The sequence below is a fragment of the Fusarium keratoplasticum genome, chromosome 1 (assembly GCF_025433545.1).
Source record: "Fusarium keratoplasticum isolate Fu6.1 chromosome 1, whole genome shotgun sequence".
Classification (NCBI taxonomy): Eukaryota; Fungi; Ascomycota; class Sordariomycetes; order Hypocreales; family Nectriaceae; genus Fusarium; species Fusarium keratoplasticum.
Window position 1 is genome coordinate 1,212,571 of NC_070529.1, and position 17,235 is coordinate 1,229,805.

General features: G+C 54.7%; 7 protein-coding genes across 7 annotated transcripts; 4 read left to right on the forward strand and 3 right to left on the reverse strand.

Annotated features, from left to right (window-relative positions):
• Nucleotides 1–1,397: 1,397 nt before the first annotated feature.
• On the reverse strand, nt 1,398–2,391 carry NCS57_00037500 (uncharacterized protein; the record flags this gene model as incomplete). Its single annotated transcript, XM_053050461.1, has 3 exons — nt 1,398–1,872; nt 1,926–2,218; nt 2,269–2,391. 3 exons carry the CDS (start codon nt 2,389–2,391, stop codon nt 1,398–1,400), a joined length of 891 nt encoding a protein of 296 aa, XP_052918976.1.
• Nucleotides 2,392–3,872: 1,481 nt separating this feature from the next.
• On the reverse strand, nt 3,873–7,024 carry NCS57_00037600 (uncharacterized protein; the record flags this gene model as incomplete). The annotated part of the gene is made up of 3 exons (XM_053050462.1): nt 3,873–4,865; nt 4,919–6,672; nt 6,730–7,024. 3 exons carry the CDS (start codon nt 7,022–7,024, stop codon nt 3,873–3,875), a joined length of 3,042 nt encoding a protein of 1,013 aa, XP_052918977.1.
• A 2,412-nt stretch (nt 7,025–9,436) lies between these two features.
• Nucleotides 9,437–10,582, forward strand: NCS57_00037700 (uncharacterized protein; the record flags this gene model as incomplete). Its single annotated transcript, XM_053050463.1, has 2 exons — nt 9,437–10,068; nt 10,129–10,582. The coding sequence occupies 2 exons, from the start codon at nt 9,437–9,439 to the stop codon at nt 10,580–10,582; spliced, it is 1,086 nt and encodes a 361-aa protein (XP_052918978.1).
• A 610-nt stretch (nt 10,583–11,192) lies between these two features.
• On the forward strand, nt 11,193–11,828 carry NCS57_00037800 (uncharacterized protein; the record flags this gene model as incomplete). Its single annotated transcript, XM_053050464.1, has 2 exons — nt 11,193–11,704; nt 11,768–11,828. 2 exons carry the CDS (start codon nt 11,193–11,195, stop codon nt 11,826–11,828), a joined length of 573 nt encoding a protein of 190 aa, XP_052918979.1.
• Nucleotides 11,829–12,571: 743 nt separating this feature from the next.
• On the forward strand, nt 12,572–13,031 carry NCS57_00037900 (CHZ domain-containing protein; the record flags this gene model as incomplete). The annotated part of the gene is made up of 3 exons (XM_053050465.1): nt 12,572–12,733; nt 12,791–12,803; nt 12,859–13,031. The coding sequence occupies 3 exons, from the start codon at nt 12,572–12,574 to the stop codon at nt 13,029–13,031; spliced, it is 348 nt and encodes a 115-aa protein (XP_052918980.1).
• Nucleotides 13,032–13,827: 796 nt separating this feature from the next.
• NCS57_00038000 (T-SNARE coiled-coil-like proteiny domain-containing protein) lies at nt 13,828–14,565 on the forward strand (the record flags this gene model as incomplete). Its single annotated transcript, XM_053050466.1, has 3 exons — nt 13,828–13,838; nt 13,928–14,243; nt 14,359–14,565. 3 exons carry the CDS (start codon nt 13,828–13,830, stop codon nt 14,563–14,565), a joined length of 534 nt encoding a protein of 177 aa, XP_052918981.1.
• Nucleotides 14,566–15,034: 469 nt separating this feature from the next.
• On the reverse strand, nt 15,035–16,264 carry NCS57_00038100 (uncharacterized protein; the record flags this gene model as incomplete). Its single annotated transcript, XM_053050467.1, has 2 exons — nt 15,035–16,084; nt 16,133–16,264. 2 exons carry the CDS (start codon nt 16,262–16,264, stop codon nt 15,035–15,037), a joined length of 1,182 nt encoding a protein of 393 aa, XP_052918982.1.
• Between the last annotated feature and the right edge of the window lie 971 nt (nt 16,265–17,235).

The window sequence follows — 17,235 nt, forward strand, 5'->3', positions numbered from 1 at the left end:
GTAGCTCCAAGTTGGATTCGTAGAACCTGCCACACACACGTCTGCCATAGGAGTGAGGCTCAAAGCCCATATGTGCATCTAAGTGGTACTTGCGGCAACTGCGTCTTAGACGTCTCTCCCAAGCTGCGGCTGATTCTCAGAAACACTTGGCAATTGTTGTCTCTTCCGTAGCCGTGGATTGTCGCCCTTCCTCTCCTACCTTAACCCTAAGGAGATAATTACCCGTGCTCCTGGGCAGAAATGGTACCGATACCGTCCCCCTGGGAGAAAAAGCTCTGGTTGGGATGACGTTGGAGCTCTCCCGCGGCCTTCCCCGGAATCACCGCCCGGGGTAGATTTACCCTCTCTTGGCACGTCAACCTCCGCGCCTTCGTAGTCTCCGGGCTTCACCGTGTGATTCCTTTTCAGAAAGTCTTCTTTTTCTTGTTCACAGTGGATTTCACACGCTCGAGCCCACGTGGGCCATGATGCAGCTTCCTTCTTTCTCCTCACCTCTAATGCATGTCTCAACAGCCCGCGAACCTGTTTTCCCCTCCCTCGCAGCGGTAGCGCCAAAGCCACGAGTCGATATGTGACGAAGCTGGGGGGAAGGCTTGCTGAACAATACGGAGGAGGGCTTTATTGACGCTCACCCTAGGTTAGCGTCGGAGCTCAACAAAAGAGCTTACGATACGCAGAGAGCTCTCGTCTCTCTGAGCGGGCTTGACATGGCGGCATGTTCTGGCCCGCCTCTCAAAGTGCTGCTTGGCAACAAGAGTGTCTCAGGTTAGAAGAAGGAGGCTGGCTGACCGGGGTTTGCATATTTCTTCCCTTGTCACGGCCGCGTGTTCAACGTTCGTGGGAGGGCCTCGATGTGCGCGGAGTGGGTTTGCGGCTTGCCTAGGCCTTGTCCATGGGACGATGGTGGCAGAGGCCGCAGGTGAGTGAGCTATTCTAGAACTGACAGAGCGAGGGATGGTGAGGTTGAGAGAAGGGAGGGTTACCGGGTGGACATGACGATGGGTGTCGATGTGTATGCGAGGAGACTGTTAATTGATCGAGTCAGAACAGTTACGAGCAGCTAGGGACTCTTCGAGTTGAGGATGTTTGTTTATTAGACATTATGGGTGACCAACTCAACAAGTAGCCAGCAACCAGCGGGTATCCTGCTCCCGTCCAAACGAGGGTATCTCAAAAGCAACAACTCAACATCCATCAAAACACAATTCCTTCCACCTGATCTCTCCCCCTTCCATTACCAACATCCCCATCTAAGCGAGTGACTTCCATCCGCATTATCCTATCTCAAGCACCGTGGGTGCTTTCACTCTCCCCCCTTTGCTATACTACTCTGGGTTCCAAGTGAAGCCAGCCACCATAGCAGCCAGCTATTGTAGCATCGCTTTTTTGTTTCGTCCTTAGACAGCAGGGGTAGCCGCAGGAGGGGCAGAGCCAGGAGCAGCAGAGCCGGGAGCCGCAACACCGGGAGCCCTCTTCTCGGGGAAGACGCCCTCGCCAGCATTGACACGACCGTACTGAGTAAAGTGCAGGTTGAGGGCGCTGTAGTCCCACTTGCGGGAGAGGAACAGGAAGGCGAAGGCGAGGCCGGGGATCATGAGGATATCGAGGATGCCGAAGAAGATGAAGCTCTTTGTCACGCTGATCTGGTTGCCGCCGTCGGCCACACCGAAGGCGATGGGGTACAGCAGCCAGAGGAGGTTGAGCCAGCCCGCGAGCATGAGGTAGTCCCGGGTCAGGTTCAGGCGGCGGGCAGAGGTGCGGCCGACGTGGAGGGTCTGGAAGGCCAGGAGGAGGTAGGCGGCTGTGCCAAAGGCGAAGAACCCCCATTTGTACGAGGTGGCCGTGTAAGCGGAGCAGAGGTAGGAGATGACCCTATTCACGTCAGCCATATCCTCACATGGGATATCAAAGAGGAGTGAACGTACCAGATCCAGGCAAGGAAGATGTTGAAGACAATGGTAGCCCAGCTAACACCGCTAAGGAGACCCAGGGCCAGGATGACGACGGGGAATGCCACGACCCAGTTGATGTACTTTGCAAAGAAGATCTGGTACGAGACGGCGTGTCCGCGGTTGCGCTGCGTGGGGATGACCGAGTAGGCGAGGCCAGAGGCTATGGCGTAGTAGGTGATTGTGCCGACGAGGAGGCCAATGGTGAAGAGGTAGTGGAAGATCTTTTCGCCATGCGGCGGCTTGAGGCTCAGGGCGAAGAAGATGAGCTATACGTGTTAGTGATGCTGTTGTAGTGTGTTGTGTATGAAGGACTCACGAAGGAGAGCAGGTAGACGGCTGTCACTGCCCAGAGCCAGTCTGATCCGCCCACCGAGAGGTGAGTGTCACCCGCCTGGGGGTTGATGTTGAGGGCGTCGTTACGTGTAAAGATGACGGCCATGGTTGACTTGAAGTTGATAGACGTTCACGATATGTTGTACTTGTCGATTTCAAGTTGAACTGCTTGATGATGATCGCATGTATATCTGTTTTGCGTCGAATAAGAGTGAAGAGAAGAAGGAGAAGGCAAACAAACGACGTCCCATCCCCTTCCTCTTATACATCTTCTCTCATCTCACCATGACGCACATTTCCAACATCTCCCCTCAGGAACTCTTCCCACCCCAACATGCTCAAACCCCTCCCCATCAGACAAGCTTGAACGCATCCGTCTCATCCCATTGGATGAGTAGTCTTGTCCCATTGGGCAAAAAGTTCGTGCAGCATCTCGTGATGGCGGTGCGGGAAAAGAGAGCTCTTGCAATTCTGGACTTCGTCTCGACTGGGCAATGACGTGTGAGGGTAACGGACGAGGTAGAGGGTACATGGGGCAAGGCTGTCGATGCGGCTGGCCTCGCATGGGGGTATGGGATCCATTAATCAGCCCTTAACTCGGCATTGGATAGGTTGATGTGACTGGAAGCCGAATATCCAAGATCAACCGAGTACCGCAGATTAACAACAAGGTCCGGCATCACCGGGAAGCACCTTCTCGCCTGTTTTTTCGGTTACCCTTGAAAATCTGGCGTTATTCTCGCTTGGACAGAAAAGAGGAAGCCAAAAAATTGATCTGTCCAATGCAACACCTCAATTCCCACATGTCATGCCATGTCGAACAAAAACCTCCGCGGGTTCCGGATGTGTCATGTGTCGAGCCCTACGGGAGCTAAAGAAGAAGCATGGGGGCTCTAGCGGCTTCCACCGTTCGGGGAGAGAGACATTTCAACGTCGAGACATTGGATCAAAGTCGGCGGGTGGTTGACGTCAAGGTGATTACATGCCCAGGACTAGACGTTGAAGTTGTTTCGACCCATGGTGATATAGGGCAAGTCTTTGACGCAATACAGCTCCAAAAACCTCATCGTCATGTAAACATCGAGTATAGCCTTGTACAGACAAATGCTTAGACTCTTAAAGTGACCGCCATGTGCCGTCATCTTCCGCTCGCATTGTCAATCCATGTTGCATTGCATGCCAACCTCTGTCACATCTTGACTCGAACTCGTCTCGACATTGATCGATCGTCCAACCCTTGTCGTTGTCAGTCAGTCACGAGGAAATCACCCCCTGTCGGCTTGGCTGCAGTAGAACTAGCACCGGCAGATGTACAAGAGACTGCATGGTACAATCTGCCGCCAATTCCATGATATCACGAGAGAAATGTGATGGGGAGCGTACTCGTCTTCCAGCGTATCCCATCATGATATTCGACTGCGTGATGTGATGTGCAGAGTATAGGTGCTATAGGTTGCATCTCTTCTACTTACAATGTTACACTCCAAAACAAGAATCGCTTTTTGTCACCGCTGCTCTTCCTTTGAAGGGTCAGTCCATAATACATCTACACAAAAGTACATTCCTCCCTCCCTCGCAGCACCACAATCAGTATGTGGCCTGTTCTATCTGATATGCTGCCGTCTTGGCTCGCTCGCGCACATCCAGGTCCCCATCCTGCTTGGTGAGCGCCTCCATCTTGGCGTGGAATCCGAGCTTCCGCAGCTCGTGCGCTCTCTGGGCGCACGCCTGAGCCTCGCCATCGTCCTCTTGCCAGGTGAGGTTGATGACCAGATGGCATAGTGCCACCCTGACCTCCCTGTCCTTGCTGCTCGCCTGCTGGGCCAGAAGCTTCAGGAGCTCAGTCTGGCTGATCACCATCTGCCGGTGCCGAGGGATGCTAGCCGCGATGTGCACTAGGATGTAGATGACGGCCACAATAATCTTGGCCTGCGGGTGGAGCAACCGAGTTTCCCGCCCCGTCACCGGAGCTCGGCGGGAGAAAGGTCGGAGCACCTTGGCCCGGAGCTTGGATGACAGGATTTCAAACAGTCGCTCCGTCCCGAGTTCGCGCAGCAGGTAGTCGATCATTTCTGTCGTCTCATTTGTCGTTTCCGACAGCCCAGCTCCCGGTCTTCCGATCAGGTTCCTGATGAAGTCCAGGCCCTGCTCCTGAATCGCCAAATCGTCGTTCCGTGCCCTCCGCACCGGATTTAGCTCGGATTCTCGCACCGCTGCCAGCTTGTCTTCCACCTGACGCAGCCTTGTCGAGTTTGTTGCATCCAGCTCTCGAAGCATACCGTTGGTGCCGTACACCCAGCGGTGTGCCTCGTCTGATTGTTGCATGTCCACATCGTCATCCATGTCCAGTCCCGACGCTTCCCTCTCCCTGGCCATCTGCAAGGCCAAGTCTTCTGTGTCGTCACAAATGAGCTGCTCCAACCATCCTGGATCAAGCTGCGCCAGGCATGCCTTTTTCAAATCAGGTCCAACAGCATCAATAAAGTGCTTGAGCGCCCACAAGGCATTGAGTCGAAGAGCAGGGTTCTCCGAGTGTGCATGCTCGCAGAGCACCCTCATAACTCCGTTTTCTGCAAGAAGCTGTTACTGTTAGCTTTCAAGTTCGTTGCAGACAACGTACACTATGAACTTACCTCGCGCACTGGACTGACTTCGACAACCAGGTTGCAGATGGTTGCAGTGGCAGCAACTTGAACATTGACGTCCGAGTGTTTCATGAATCGAAAGATGGGAAGCGCAACTCCGTGGTCCACCAGCGACGTACGCAAGATATTGACCGACCGAGACAGCATCCTGACAACATGGCAGCCCGCGATGATCACTGACGCGGGGTTTGCGCCGTATCCTGCAGTTTCCCCCTTTCTGGTAGCATCGCCGCTTGGCTTTTCTGCTGTTCGTTCCTTGGCCGTTTGTGGCTTTCTGGGATACTCTGAGAGGGACTCCACAACGTACGAGGTGATGTCCTCGGCCACAAACGCCTTCCTGTAGTCTTCCTTGCCCCCCGCAAGGGCGGCGATGGCCTTGAGTGTGCTTTCTCGCACCCTGAGCCGATGGATCAAAAGTCCATTCTGGCCCTCTTGACCTAGCTGAGAAAGCGGAGAATTGCTCTCAACCTCCATACCCGTATCCGGTTGTGGTGACCAATAACGCGGCTGCGCAGTGTCTCGGACAGGGGCATATGCGTGCTTCAAAAGTCTGCTCAATACCGGCACGGCCTCACATTCGTAAGCGGCCTTTTGGAGGTATTCGCTGTCCGTGATCATCCGGGCCAGCACTACTGGCGCTCGCTCTAGAATAATGCGCTTGCTCGCATCATCCACCTCTTTCACATCGGAAGCGTCCTTGTCATTTTTACAGATCATGTCGACCAGTAGAGGAACAACAAGGAGCCCCAAGCTTGCTTCTCTCATACCCTTGCTTCCAACGCCGCCCTTAATAAGCGCAGCAAGAATAGAGGAAGCGAGGAGTCGCTCATATTCCTCTGAGCACCTCACAAGGTGCACCAGCCAGGGAATGAAGGGACTTTCAATCTCTTCCGTGTCATCACCATTCGAGCCGACTGGCGGATATCGAGGTGAATCCCAAATCGCGGATGAGCTGAATTTACTCAGCGATGACCGAGAGGAAGACTGCGAATCTGAAGATGCCCCCTGAGAGAACGAGCCGTATGGGGATGTCGATAGACTTCGAGGCAAGCCGATTGGAAGCATGAACTCCATCGCAGTCAATGGCGGTTGACGTGACACATTGGGCCCTGGCTGCTCGGCATCGTAACGGGGATCTGCGACCTCTGCAGGCTCAAACTTGATCGAGGGAAACACGGCGAGGATGGAGGGAGAGTCGATGAGTCTGTTGGCCCTGTATTTTGAATCCCCAAGAATAGCTGCAATAGCTTCAAGGATCGGCGCAAGCCTTAGGCTCTTGGGGGCAGGTTCAGGGAAGGCGTCCAAAAGCCCGTCGTTCCTCGCCGCTTCATCGGCACCCGGGACGACCTCTCCACGAAGCACGGCAACGCTGGCCAGTCGCGTGGCTAGTGCATCCAGAATTCCAGATGTCGTCAATGCTTGTTGATGGCGGTCTTCTCGACAAAGACGAGAAATCAGACCTGCCGCGAGCGGGACCTGAGATTGTAGAAGAGAGTTGGTAGAGGTAATGGAGAGCATAGCTCCGAACGAGTCGAGATATTGCGGCGAGAATACAGTATCGGCTAGGGACTCGATATCGATGGGCGAGGATGGCGGCGCTAGGATCGAGGCTTCTGCAATATCTGTCAAGGCCCTGAGAGAAGCCACGACAAGCTGCGGTGCGTTCGTAAACGGAGATATGTTGGCCATGAGGGCGGGGATCGCCCGCGCGGCATGGAGGGGAGCAAGGAAAGCTGGACCACCTGTTCCTCTCCATCAGCAACTACAACAACAAAATTTCAACATGTATAACACCGTACCATTGGCGAAACTAGCCACCAGCTGCAGCGCCTGTAACCTCACGCTCTCATCCTCCGATAGCGGCCTCTGCGTGAGAGGGAATCGTGCATCCTTTCCATTTGGCTTGACCGGCGGCCTGGCTGAAGCCAAGGTCCTGACAATAGGATCAAGAACACCCAAGCTGATCCAAAGCTCCTTTCTTTGTACATGACCGACAACCTCGTTCTTCAGAGCTCTCAGGGCAGCGGTCTGCTCGGGCAAAGTTCTGGCGCTTCGCAGTTGCGCCAAGATCGGGGGACTCTGCGGTCGAGCCATCAAGACGAATTAATAAGACAAACGGGAAACTTTGGATATGCAATCGGGGTCGAAGAAGCGATAAGTAGAGACGTTGCGGATGATGCAAAATGTTGTTGCGATTGTCGTTCGAGGATGCTAAAATTCGAGGATACTGGCCACCTGATGATCGCGTCTGTACACCCAATCTGCATGCACCAACGAACTGGGGAGCTATGTTCCAGATGCAAAGAGAAGAAAAGAAGCAAAAGTCGAGAATCAAAGTACTATGCCAAGGGGCAGATGCGATGGCTAGGCGATCGATGTGCTGTCGTGATGGAGCCTAGAGTGTCAAACCATTAAACATGCGAGTTGCGTTGCTACGAAGGTACAGCCTGGGGAACCCGGCGTCAGGTCAATCACGTCAAGACGACATGGATGGATTTCCAGGCGGACTCCGAGTAGCGGGAGGCACGTGTTCCGCGCTTCTCCTGCCTTATCGGGGCCGATAAGAGAGGGAATGAGCCTTGGACACTCGTGCAACCGTGGCTGACGGCTCATGAGCCCCCACGGTGGACTCACCTTTAAATCTGACGACAATTATCTGAAGCCATCATGACTGCGTTCTGCCTTGGCCAAGAAGGGCTTTTACCTTGTCTTGCCTGTTCTTGTGCACCGCTGACTACTCCTGCTCGCTTGCACAGGGCAATGCGTCCTCTTGTTGAACCGCCGGCGTGTAAGCCCCCGACAGCCGCTGATGCCGCTTACACGCAGATGACGGAGGCTCTGGGCAATATCACAAGATGAGAGACGAAAAAAGAAAGATTTGTGCACAGGTACGAGAGAGCAAGGCAAGGCGGAAGATGGAAAAAGACTCGTTCCACCTGCATTCGACGTCCCAGTGAGCTGGGAGATGTGTCAGTTTGATTGTGTCACGACGTCTTGCGTGTCGACGGCGCGGCCAGCAGAAACGAAACCTTCCTCATTCATCATGGTCTAGCCGTGCTCTCGTCTCGATTGTGGACCGACTATCTCCATGATGCCGCCATGCAGCAGCAATCAAGCTCAAAGCTCCACGATCCTGCGGTACTCCTCACCGAGCTCCCTTCCTGGACGACTCATCAGCCGGCGAAATGAGCGAGGGGTCGACGGGACCCCGGGGAGCTTCGCCCTCTGGCAGCCCGGCTTCCGCCCACGTTCCCCATCGAGTGGCTCACAAACGGCCAGACGAGCGCCTGCTTGTGCGAGGCTCTTTCTGGGGGAGTGAGATGCGTCTGGGGTAACGCCAAAAGTCAGGGACCGTCTTCTCTGAGACAGGGCTAGCAGGCTGCTTGGCCTCCAGCTTGATGCTTGCAAGCCAGGCGGCAGTGTGAATCCCTTGATCGAGTGCTGCCGTGATAGTGGTGTGCCGGCATTCATCTCCTGTTTTGCAGGCGAGGAGCGACAACTCGAACAAGACTGCCTCGTCAAGTCCATCACAAGAGCATCAGTTGGCCAACCACAAACCGCGACAGGCGCCTTGAGCCTGGGCATTCTTGTTGTTCGCACACACTGACGCAATCTTTAGAACCACCAGAATCACGCCCTCGACTTGGACACACTTTCTCGGCTCTCAACGGCCCCTGAAAAAATTTCTACACATCTATTTCCGAAAGGAGTAGCCCAAGGCTCCCATCCTGAGGACACACACATCCCTCGAGTCCTAACGAGGCCTGCCAAGCTTGCGTTAGGTAACTAAGGGCTTGGAAGAAGACCTCCTCCTGACTGAGGCAGCGCGGTCCGGTAGGTTCCATGCCCGGAAAAAGAGCACCAGTTGGAGACGGGGAGTTCAGCCAGAGGCTCCTAGAGGCTCGAGAACCACCTAGACTGCCCAAAAGGCGCCTAGAAGGCCCGGAAAACCGTCCCAGGGACTCACCCTGTGTCCGTTCCTGCTCAGCGCACGCACCCATTCGCAGCCCATCCGCCGGAGACCCAATATCCACACCCACTCCCTCACAGTCCACACAACCCATCCATCGCCCGGCCGCCATCCGGCACCATTCCACCAGCCAAACTCTTCGTGCGCGCGTGTCTGACAAACAGCCACCATTGCATCGGTGCACCACCATAACCCAGCCGCATTGGGGGCTTTGTTCTTGTTAGTCTGATATCCCTCGGTGAGCGTTCTTGTCGATAGCGCCAGTTCTTGGCAGCCAGTTTGCGCAGTGTCGCGTCCGCATGGAATCGACCCCAACGCCATGATCTAATTCGCGATTCGACTCGACCCCATATCTACAACTTGGTGCTCCTTGGTCGCCACTTCAAATCTTCAAATCCCCTTTGTTCTCCTCTCTCCTTTCCAACCGGCCCTCAGCCCTATCAACCACGCACTTTGAACTTTGACAGCCGAAAACCCCTCGACTGACATCCACGAACCGACGAACCGACGACAGACAACTCGACCATGCGCCGCAGATGATGCTCAAGACGTCTCCTGCCTTGTCCGCCTCCACTAATGCCTCGCCTACCGTCTTTCGATATGCGACGTCGTCTCCCCAGCACTCTTCAAAGCCTTCGCCAGCTCTCCGGCGACGGCATTCCACACGCTCTAGCGCCTCTTCCTCTGCCGACGCTATGAAGTCGTCTCCGATCCAGCGCCCGAGACAGTATGTCGCAAACGACTCGGGCGTCCAAGGGTCCCCCGCCGATGCTCAGCAACTCTCGTCGTCGCTCTCCCAGAAGCCTCCGGCGCAGCCTTTGCAGTCGCCTCGGCCGTCTCCCATGTCAAAGTCGTCCGCAACCCCCTCATGCCCTTCCCAGGAGCAGAGCGTGCAACAAGCCCAAGCGCTGAGCGGGGTGTCGCCAACCAAACGTCGAAGTTCGCCCGCCCTGGCCAACTCGCAAGCCACTGCCGCTGCCAAATCACCACCACCGTCGACTAAGCGACCAAAACCCGATGCGCCGCCGCCAAAGGTTTTGCCCGAGAGTTATCAATTCTGTCCGGTCGAGGACATGGTTGAGTTGATTGCCCACATGCTGGCAGAGTTAATAGCTACAAATGACGCCATCCGAATATCGAATGGCGGCCTGACACGATTTCACTCGAGGTATTTTGAGGCTCTTTTGCAGCTTTTACAATGGAGCCAACCAACTGACGTGGATTACAGGACTGCACCTGGTATTTCTGTTCGAGATTATCTACACCGCCTAGCCCGACATGCGACCCTGACACCGCCGCTTCTACTGGCCATGGTTTATTACATTGACCGGTTGTGCGCCATGTACCCAGAATTTACCATCAATACGTTGACTGTACACCGATTTCTGATAACCGCGGCCACGGTAGCCGCAAAAGGATTATCCGATTCCTTCTGGAACAACACTACGTACGCCAGGGTCGGTGGTGTTCGAGTAGCCGAGCTTAAACTGCTTGAACTCGAGTTTCTCTACCGCGTGGACTGGAAGATTGTGCCGAATCCAGAGGTCCTGGTGGCCTACTACAAAGGGTTGGTGGAACGAACTCCAGGTTACATTCTAGAATCAGACGGGTCCGAAGACGACGAAGACGACACCGAGGCCGATGGCATGGATGGAGAAGATAATGCTAGTTCGGACGATTAGAACGTCGTCAGCCTGGTGCTCATTCCAAGACGATATCGGAGCATATATTTCCACTTTACAGACCGACCGACCGACAGCTCAAAGACGCCAACTCGGTCGGCGGATTTGGACGGATACTACATGGCGAGCGGATGGATGCATGACCATGACGGAGGGACCGAGGGTGGACCCTGCATAACACGACATTTACTGGCGTTGGGGACCGGGGCGATTCGATTGATTCATTTTAAGACAGCATCACCGGGTTGGGCAATGAAGCATCTGTACACACAGCTTGGGAGGCAGACGTTAGACTCGACCATTATGTCGGAAAAAAATTACATTGCATTTTACCAGAGACAAATTTTCAGACTTGAGAGCGATTATCCATCAATCAAATGTGTTCCATGTCCAGGGTCTTGAGGTGGTAGTCGTTGAGCTGGGACCTCCATGCCAATTCTCCATCTCCATGGGTAGACCTGGGCGTCCAGAGAGTTCTACCGAGGATCAGCCGCCATGGGCATGACGCTGTCCAGGTGTCAATTCCGAGCATCGACAGCTACACGGTCTACACCCCCACGACAACCATCTCATCCCAAAAGTATAGCCGTGTCCCACTGCGCTGTCCACAATGAGGATCACGACACTTCTATCAACTATCTGCGCTGCTGCGCTTGCTGCGGCTGAGCCGCGCACCGCCCAGATCTACGTCCAGCCTGTCCACTCCTCACCATCAGCCCCCCTACCGCTGGCCGAAGTAGCTTACGATGTCGCCGCCCTCGCCTCTACCGAAGTCATCTCCTACGAGGCACCCGAGCTGCCCGAGGGCGCATCGCTCGTCCGCATCGGCCTCTACGACACCAAGTCTTCGCAGTGGATTAGCGGCACCACGGCCGCGTCGGCCGACAACTTTGGCAAGGGCTACGCGCCGACGGTGATGCTCTCCGTGGACAGCGCCGGCGACGTGCGCAGCGTCGCGTTCAAGGGCGTGCGAATCGACGCCGGGCAGACGAGGGATTTCGGCCCCAAGGCTGTTGTGTTTGCGGACAAGAAGGGGAGCCAGCCGGAGCTGAACAAGCCGGTTGTGCTGTCGCCCAACGGCAAGAAGGTGGGCGAGGAGGAGGAGAAGTCGTTTTTGCAAAAGTGAGTTCAAACTGTTTCCCCCAGAAGTCCTAAAAGTGATGGAATGCTAACTGCTTGGTATAGGTACTGGTGGCTTATTGCTGTCGTGGTTGTCATGTCCATGGCCGGAGGAGGCGACAAATAGAGGATACAGCGCAATCAATACCCGCTTTAATTCAACCATTTTACGACGAATTCACTTGATCCCGGGTTTGTGTGTACGACCTGAGACCTCTATGTTCACCGTGTTCTCATGAACCTGGACGTGTGAACGGCGGTCGGGTACAGCGGGATGCCTTCACTACCAAGCACAACCTATTGTGATATGGCAGGAGCCTGTTCTTCCGCCCTAGGTCTCGAGTATCATGGCTTTCCGCCTGGTTCAGATTCGAATTGAGTGTCTCGGTACATGCTCTGGAGGGTGTCCTGGATGTTGCCAACTGACCATTTCTCCCATGATACGTTGTGATTTTGAGTATCCAGGGATCAACATGGATCGATACAAACTGACCGTACTCACTTTCTCTTGGATTCCTTCTCTTTGCTTGTTTGCTCCCTTGCCCGGGCGCTGTATTCAGGGGAAGAATCAACGGCATCACGTGCAAGACCATGTGACACGGCAAACCATACCAAGGTCGCATACCGCTAAGACGAATCGGGCTTAGAACGGTTGCTATGAGAAGATCTGGCTGGGGCGTCGCATGCACCTGCTTTAAAACTGAAGCTCGTCGCAACCCGCTCGCGCTGGAACCAATTCACTTGGCTCGCTCACCTGCATTTCGCGTCGCATCTTTCGCTTTTGCATAAACTTCCAATTCTTCGCGAACTTCTACCAAAACACCACTTCCCCACTCCACGCTACCGCAAATAACATCCTCCACCGCAACAATGGCCGAGAACAGCGCTACTATTCCCCAGGATCCCACCAAGATCCAGGAGGATACCGTCGCCGAGTCCAAGGGCAAGGGCGCTGCTGCCCCTGAGGATATCCATGAGGACACTGCCATGGATGAGGATGATGATGATGATGACAGTGACGATGATGAGGAGGTATGTGCTGCCGCGATTTGTTTATTTCCGTACGCATTACTAACATGGGGTTCCTAGGTCGTCGAAGCTGGTATGCGCCCACTTGCAACACTTAGACCCTGACCATAGCTAACCATTCTGCACAGATGAGGACGGCATGGAGGAGATTGATCTCAACAACATCGTCGAGGGTGGCCGTCGCACCCGAGGCGCCGTCATCGACTTTGCCAAGGCTGCCGAGCAACATCCCGCCGAGGACGAGGATGAGGAGGATGATGACGACTTCCAGCCCACCGAGGATGTCAAGATGTCCGACTAAGTTGGCGCACGTCGAGAAGTCGCACAACCTCCATTTGACGACACGTTCGCGCAGGATTTAACGGGTGGGAGATGCATGATGTTATGATTTGGGACGTGAACAAATAAAAAAACGGGAACTGGCAGGCAACTCTTTAACTCGGGCCTGGATTTGGGATCTGGGCAGGATGGAGGGAGTCGTGGATAGCATCAGCCAAAACCCAGCATTATCTGCTTTGCATAGCTACTGTCCCCATTAGTTAGACATGGAGCAATATGGAAGCACCTTAATACGGTCAAACGAGGCTGCCTTGAATCTGCGAGAGGCCGTTGATGCAGATTCGACGGTTCGTTGCGTGAACTTGTACACGTTTTTGACCATGTCAGCATCCAATTTGAGCACCCCTGAAGGAACAGTTCTCATCTGTCTTTGATCAATCCCCAGGCATAATTATTCAATCTACCAATCGTGTCCAATCCTTTGTCGTTCTCGCAATGTTGAGCTTAAACTCAAGTGGCGATGGCATTGGATCCATCATTGGACAGCCCCTCGGTCGGTACGTATCCATCCGTGTGCCCATCACCCCGTCCCCATAACCCCCCCGATTTCCGCCTCCCCTGATCATCAGACCAGGCCAGAGAGAACACGAACACCTAAAAAAAAAAGTTGACCCAACCAGGATCATCGTAGGGGGCCAAGTCCGAGATTCGCGAGCCCCTCGATTTTTTTCCTCTTCCTCTTTTCTCCTTGAAATATAATTCTCTTTCCTCTTGGCTCAATCTTGAATTCCGCTCCTAGTTGTTCAAACCCTCTAACCATGGCGCAACGGTATGTCTCGTCTCAGGCATCTCTCTTGTCCTTAGCGGCAACCACGTCACCACATCGACACTCACTGACAATCCCGCGACCAAAAACAGATTCGGCGCCTCATCGCTCCACCAGCGCGACTCGCGCAGCGCGCTCTTCGAGGGATACACTGGGGATGCGGCCTCGCGGCGGCCCGTCAGCGCCAGCCCGAGCCGCGGGTACGGCTACGGCGGATACGGGGCTCCTTCGCCATCGCCTCTCGGGGCTGGAGGGTACGACGGCGGTGCGGCGGCCGCGAGGGGCGGGTTTAGGTCTGCGACGCCGAACCGGAGGGGACAGTACAGCGACGCTGTGCTGAATGAGCTGGAGAGCCAGAATGATGCGCAGGTGGAGGGTATCCTCGGCAAGGTCAAGGTGTTGAAGGATGTGAGTTTCTTTGGACACTCTCCCATGTCTTTCTCTTGGTTTCCCGAGGAGTTAAGGGGATGGCAGGGAGGATACAAGCGGTTGAGTTGGACAGGCACTGACAGCTGGCTTCTAGATGACGGTCGCCATCGGAGACGAGATCCGCGAGTCCTCGGCCCTGGCCGAGAAGATGAACGACACATTCGACTCGACACGAGTCCGCCTCCGCGGCACCATGAACCGTATGCTCCTCATGGCTGAGCGAACCGGCGTGGGCTGGAAGGTCTGGATCGCCTTCTTTGCTGCCGTCATCCTGCTCTTTACCTACGTGTGGCTCTTTTAATGCCAAAACAACACTCGATTCGGATTAACGAGATAAACGCCGAGTAATGGAAGGGTACATAATTGACGAGGGCCAAATGTCAATGTCCAGTCAACGTCACACTAGAGCTGGAGGGTTTACCGTGAGGAAAAAGAGAAGGCAGTAAGGGGTGCATTTTTCTGGATGGCGTTTGGGATGGCGTATTGGGAACTTTTTCTGCATCATGATACGGGGGAGCAAGTATTCGGGCAGACATGAGAAGCGTCATCAGGTCGAGCGTTGCCCACACAGAGTTTGTAATATTCACCGTTCTTGACAACTCTCACCTGGCAGCTAGCTATCCAGTGAGACCAAGAGCGCGTTCATTTTATCTTCTTCTCAATTCTTGATAATGAGGCCAAAACAAAACACAAGGGTATATAAAAGCTGCTTCCCAAAAAACCCTATTTCTATCCCATATCCCATCTCGTTCGTGTCATATCATCAAATACTACCCATGACGGGCACGTCGTCCAGCTGGGCTGCTCTCCATGAAGCTGCTGCCGTCTTGGGAGAGGAGGTTGCTGAGGTCCATGCTGACGCGTGGATGTGACATGCTGGAGCGGCCGTGGAATGTTGGTGATCGTGGAGGTGGGAGGGTCGTGGAGCGAGGTGCATAGCTGACATCGGCGTCATCATCATCCTCGTCTTCGTCCTCCTCTTCTTCGTCAGGCTCTTCCTCGCTGCTGGTCAAATCAGCCTCGGAGTCGGTGTGCTCATAACCACCGCTCTCGGCCTCGGGGATGTCGTCATCGAGGTCGGCGTCCATGTCCACGCCGAGCCCGTCGTCCGTACCCTCCTGGGCGAAATCGTCTTCATCGAGGAGATGACCGTTATCTTCGGCTTCGAGATCCTCACCGTCGCCGTACATGTCACCAGCGTCTGGCTCGCCTCGGACTAGAGCTTCTCGGAACGTGTCATCGTTCATCCTTATTTGTGAAGCCATGAGATCGTTCTGTCGCTCTTCCCTGAGTGCTGATTCGTCTGCTTCGGTCGCATCATCGTCCTCATCTTCTTCCTCCTCTTCCTCTTCCTCGTCTTCATCATCATCTTCATCATCGCCAAAACCAAATCCATCATCAGCATCAGGAATTTCGTCATCCAGGTCCTGAGCACCATCGAGTTGTACATCGTCCATTGTGCCGTCTTCGGGCATGCCTTCTGCCTCGGCTTCGGCCAACTCCTGAGCCAGCTGTTCCCGTCGCATTGCCTCTTGATGTTCTTCCTGCTCCCGCTTCTCCTCGCGCATCTGGTGCAGAGTCTTGGGCACACCTGGTGGTTTTAGCCAGCCACTGCCATAATTCTGGATATTCAACCGCCGTCGCTGCATGTATTGCTCGTCCGAAGCGAGACGCGCGAGAGCCGAGCGCTCGATAATCTTGCCGCGCTGACGCGACTGGTTCCCGGCATTCTGAGGATTTTGCGATTCGCTGTTGAGTTCTTCGAGGGGACCCGGCGGGGAGAAGGAGCTGCGAGACGATCTATACCACAGAAGATGTGACTGTTGGGCGTTAGTACATGTGATTGTAGAAGGATTGAAGAAACATACATCTCGTGGTGTAAAGTCTGGTAGTGTGGTAAACATGAGAGTTATCGACGACGTCGTCACCGTCGAATCTGATGGATGTATTTGTGATGTTTTGAAGATAAGGTACGTATCGCCAACGTTGCTGAGGTGCATTCCAAAAATGGCGGGGCAATTCACGCGACAGACGCGACGCCGCGCTTAGTAGCCGCAGCCGCCGAAATGCCTTTACAGGCAGGCCAAGAATGAAACATCACCAACAAAAAATTCCACGACGACGATGAATCTTCAACTCGATCGACAGAAACCGAGACTACGAACTGGAAATTCCGCCCAAGAGAAGACGCCCCTCGGATTTCCAGGGTTTCGCTCAAGTAGGGCCCCTAATTTTGCAGCGGCTGGATCGGTTGGGGGAATGCCAACTGGGTGTGGGCAGTTTCTGGCTCGACACTAGGTTCTAGGCTCGTGTTTCTGGGAAATGAAGGCCAGACAACGACTGCAACTCTGCCGTTGTGAAATTGCAACTCTGTAACTCACCGCCTGCGGCCAAGCTCAGAGGGATGTTTCTCCTTTTCCCAGTCCTGCCCATCGTTCGTTCGGTCGCAAGGGGATGCGCCCGATGGGTTTATTCATTGTGTGAGGTAAAGGGAAAAAAAGACCATCGGGTGTGCCTCAACCCTTGCTCGGCGACAAACTCCTGCAGCGTCGCTTCCGCTCCTGCGCTAGGTCGTTCCTTTATGCACCGAAACAGACTATGCTGTTCGGAACTAAGACTTGGAATGGCATTCGAGTTGCACCTCGGGAGATGTCGGGTCATTGCGGTCGGGGGAAGTAGGTTGAGCAGGACGCTGGGGGTGCCCGCCGAGGTCCGCCTTGATGAGATGAGAACCGCGGACTTGGACCGTGGAGGTCCGTCGGCATCTGCCCCGTCCTTCGCAAGGAGGGAGGTTCTTTGAGTCGTCGGGAATCGGGAACTGGCTCATCCAGGCTGCGTGCGAGTGAGGCTGTGGGCGTAGGTACTGGCCATGACGGCTCCGCAAATCCGCGACACGCACTGCAAAAATGCAGGCCGACCGTTAGCACCGCCGAACTCGGCCCTCTTCGTGAGAGCTTACCCCCAAGTTTGC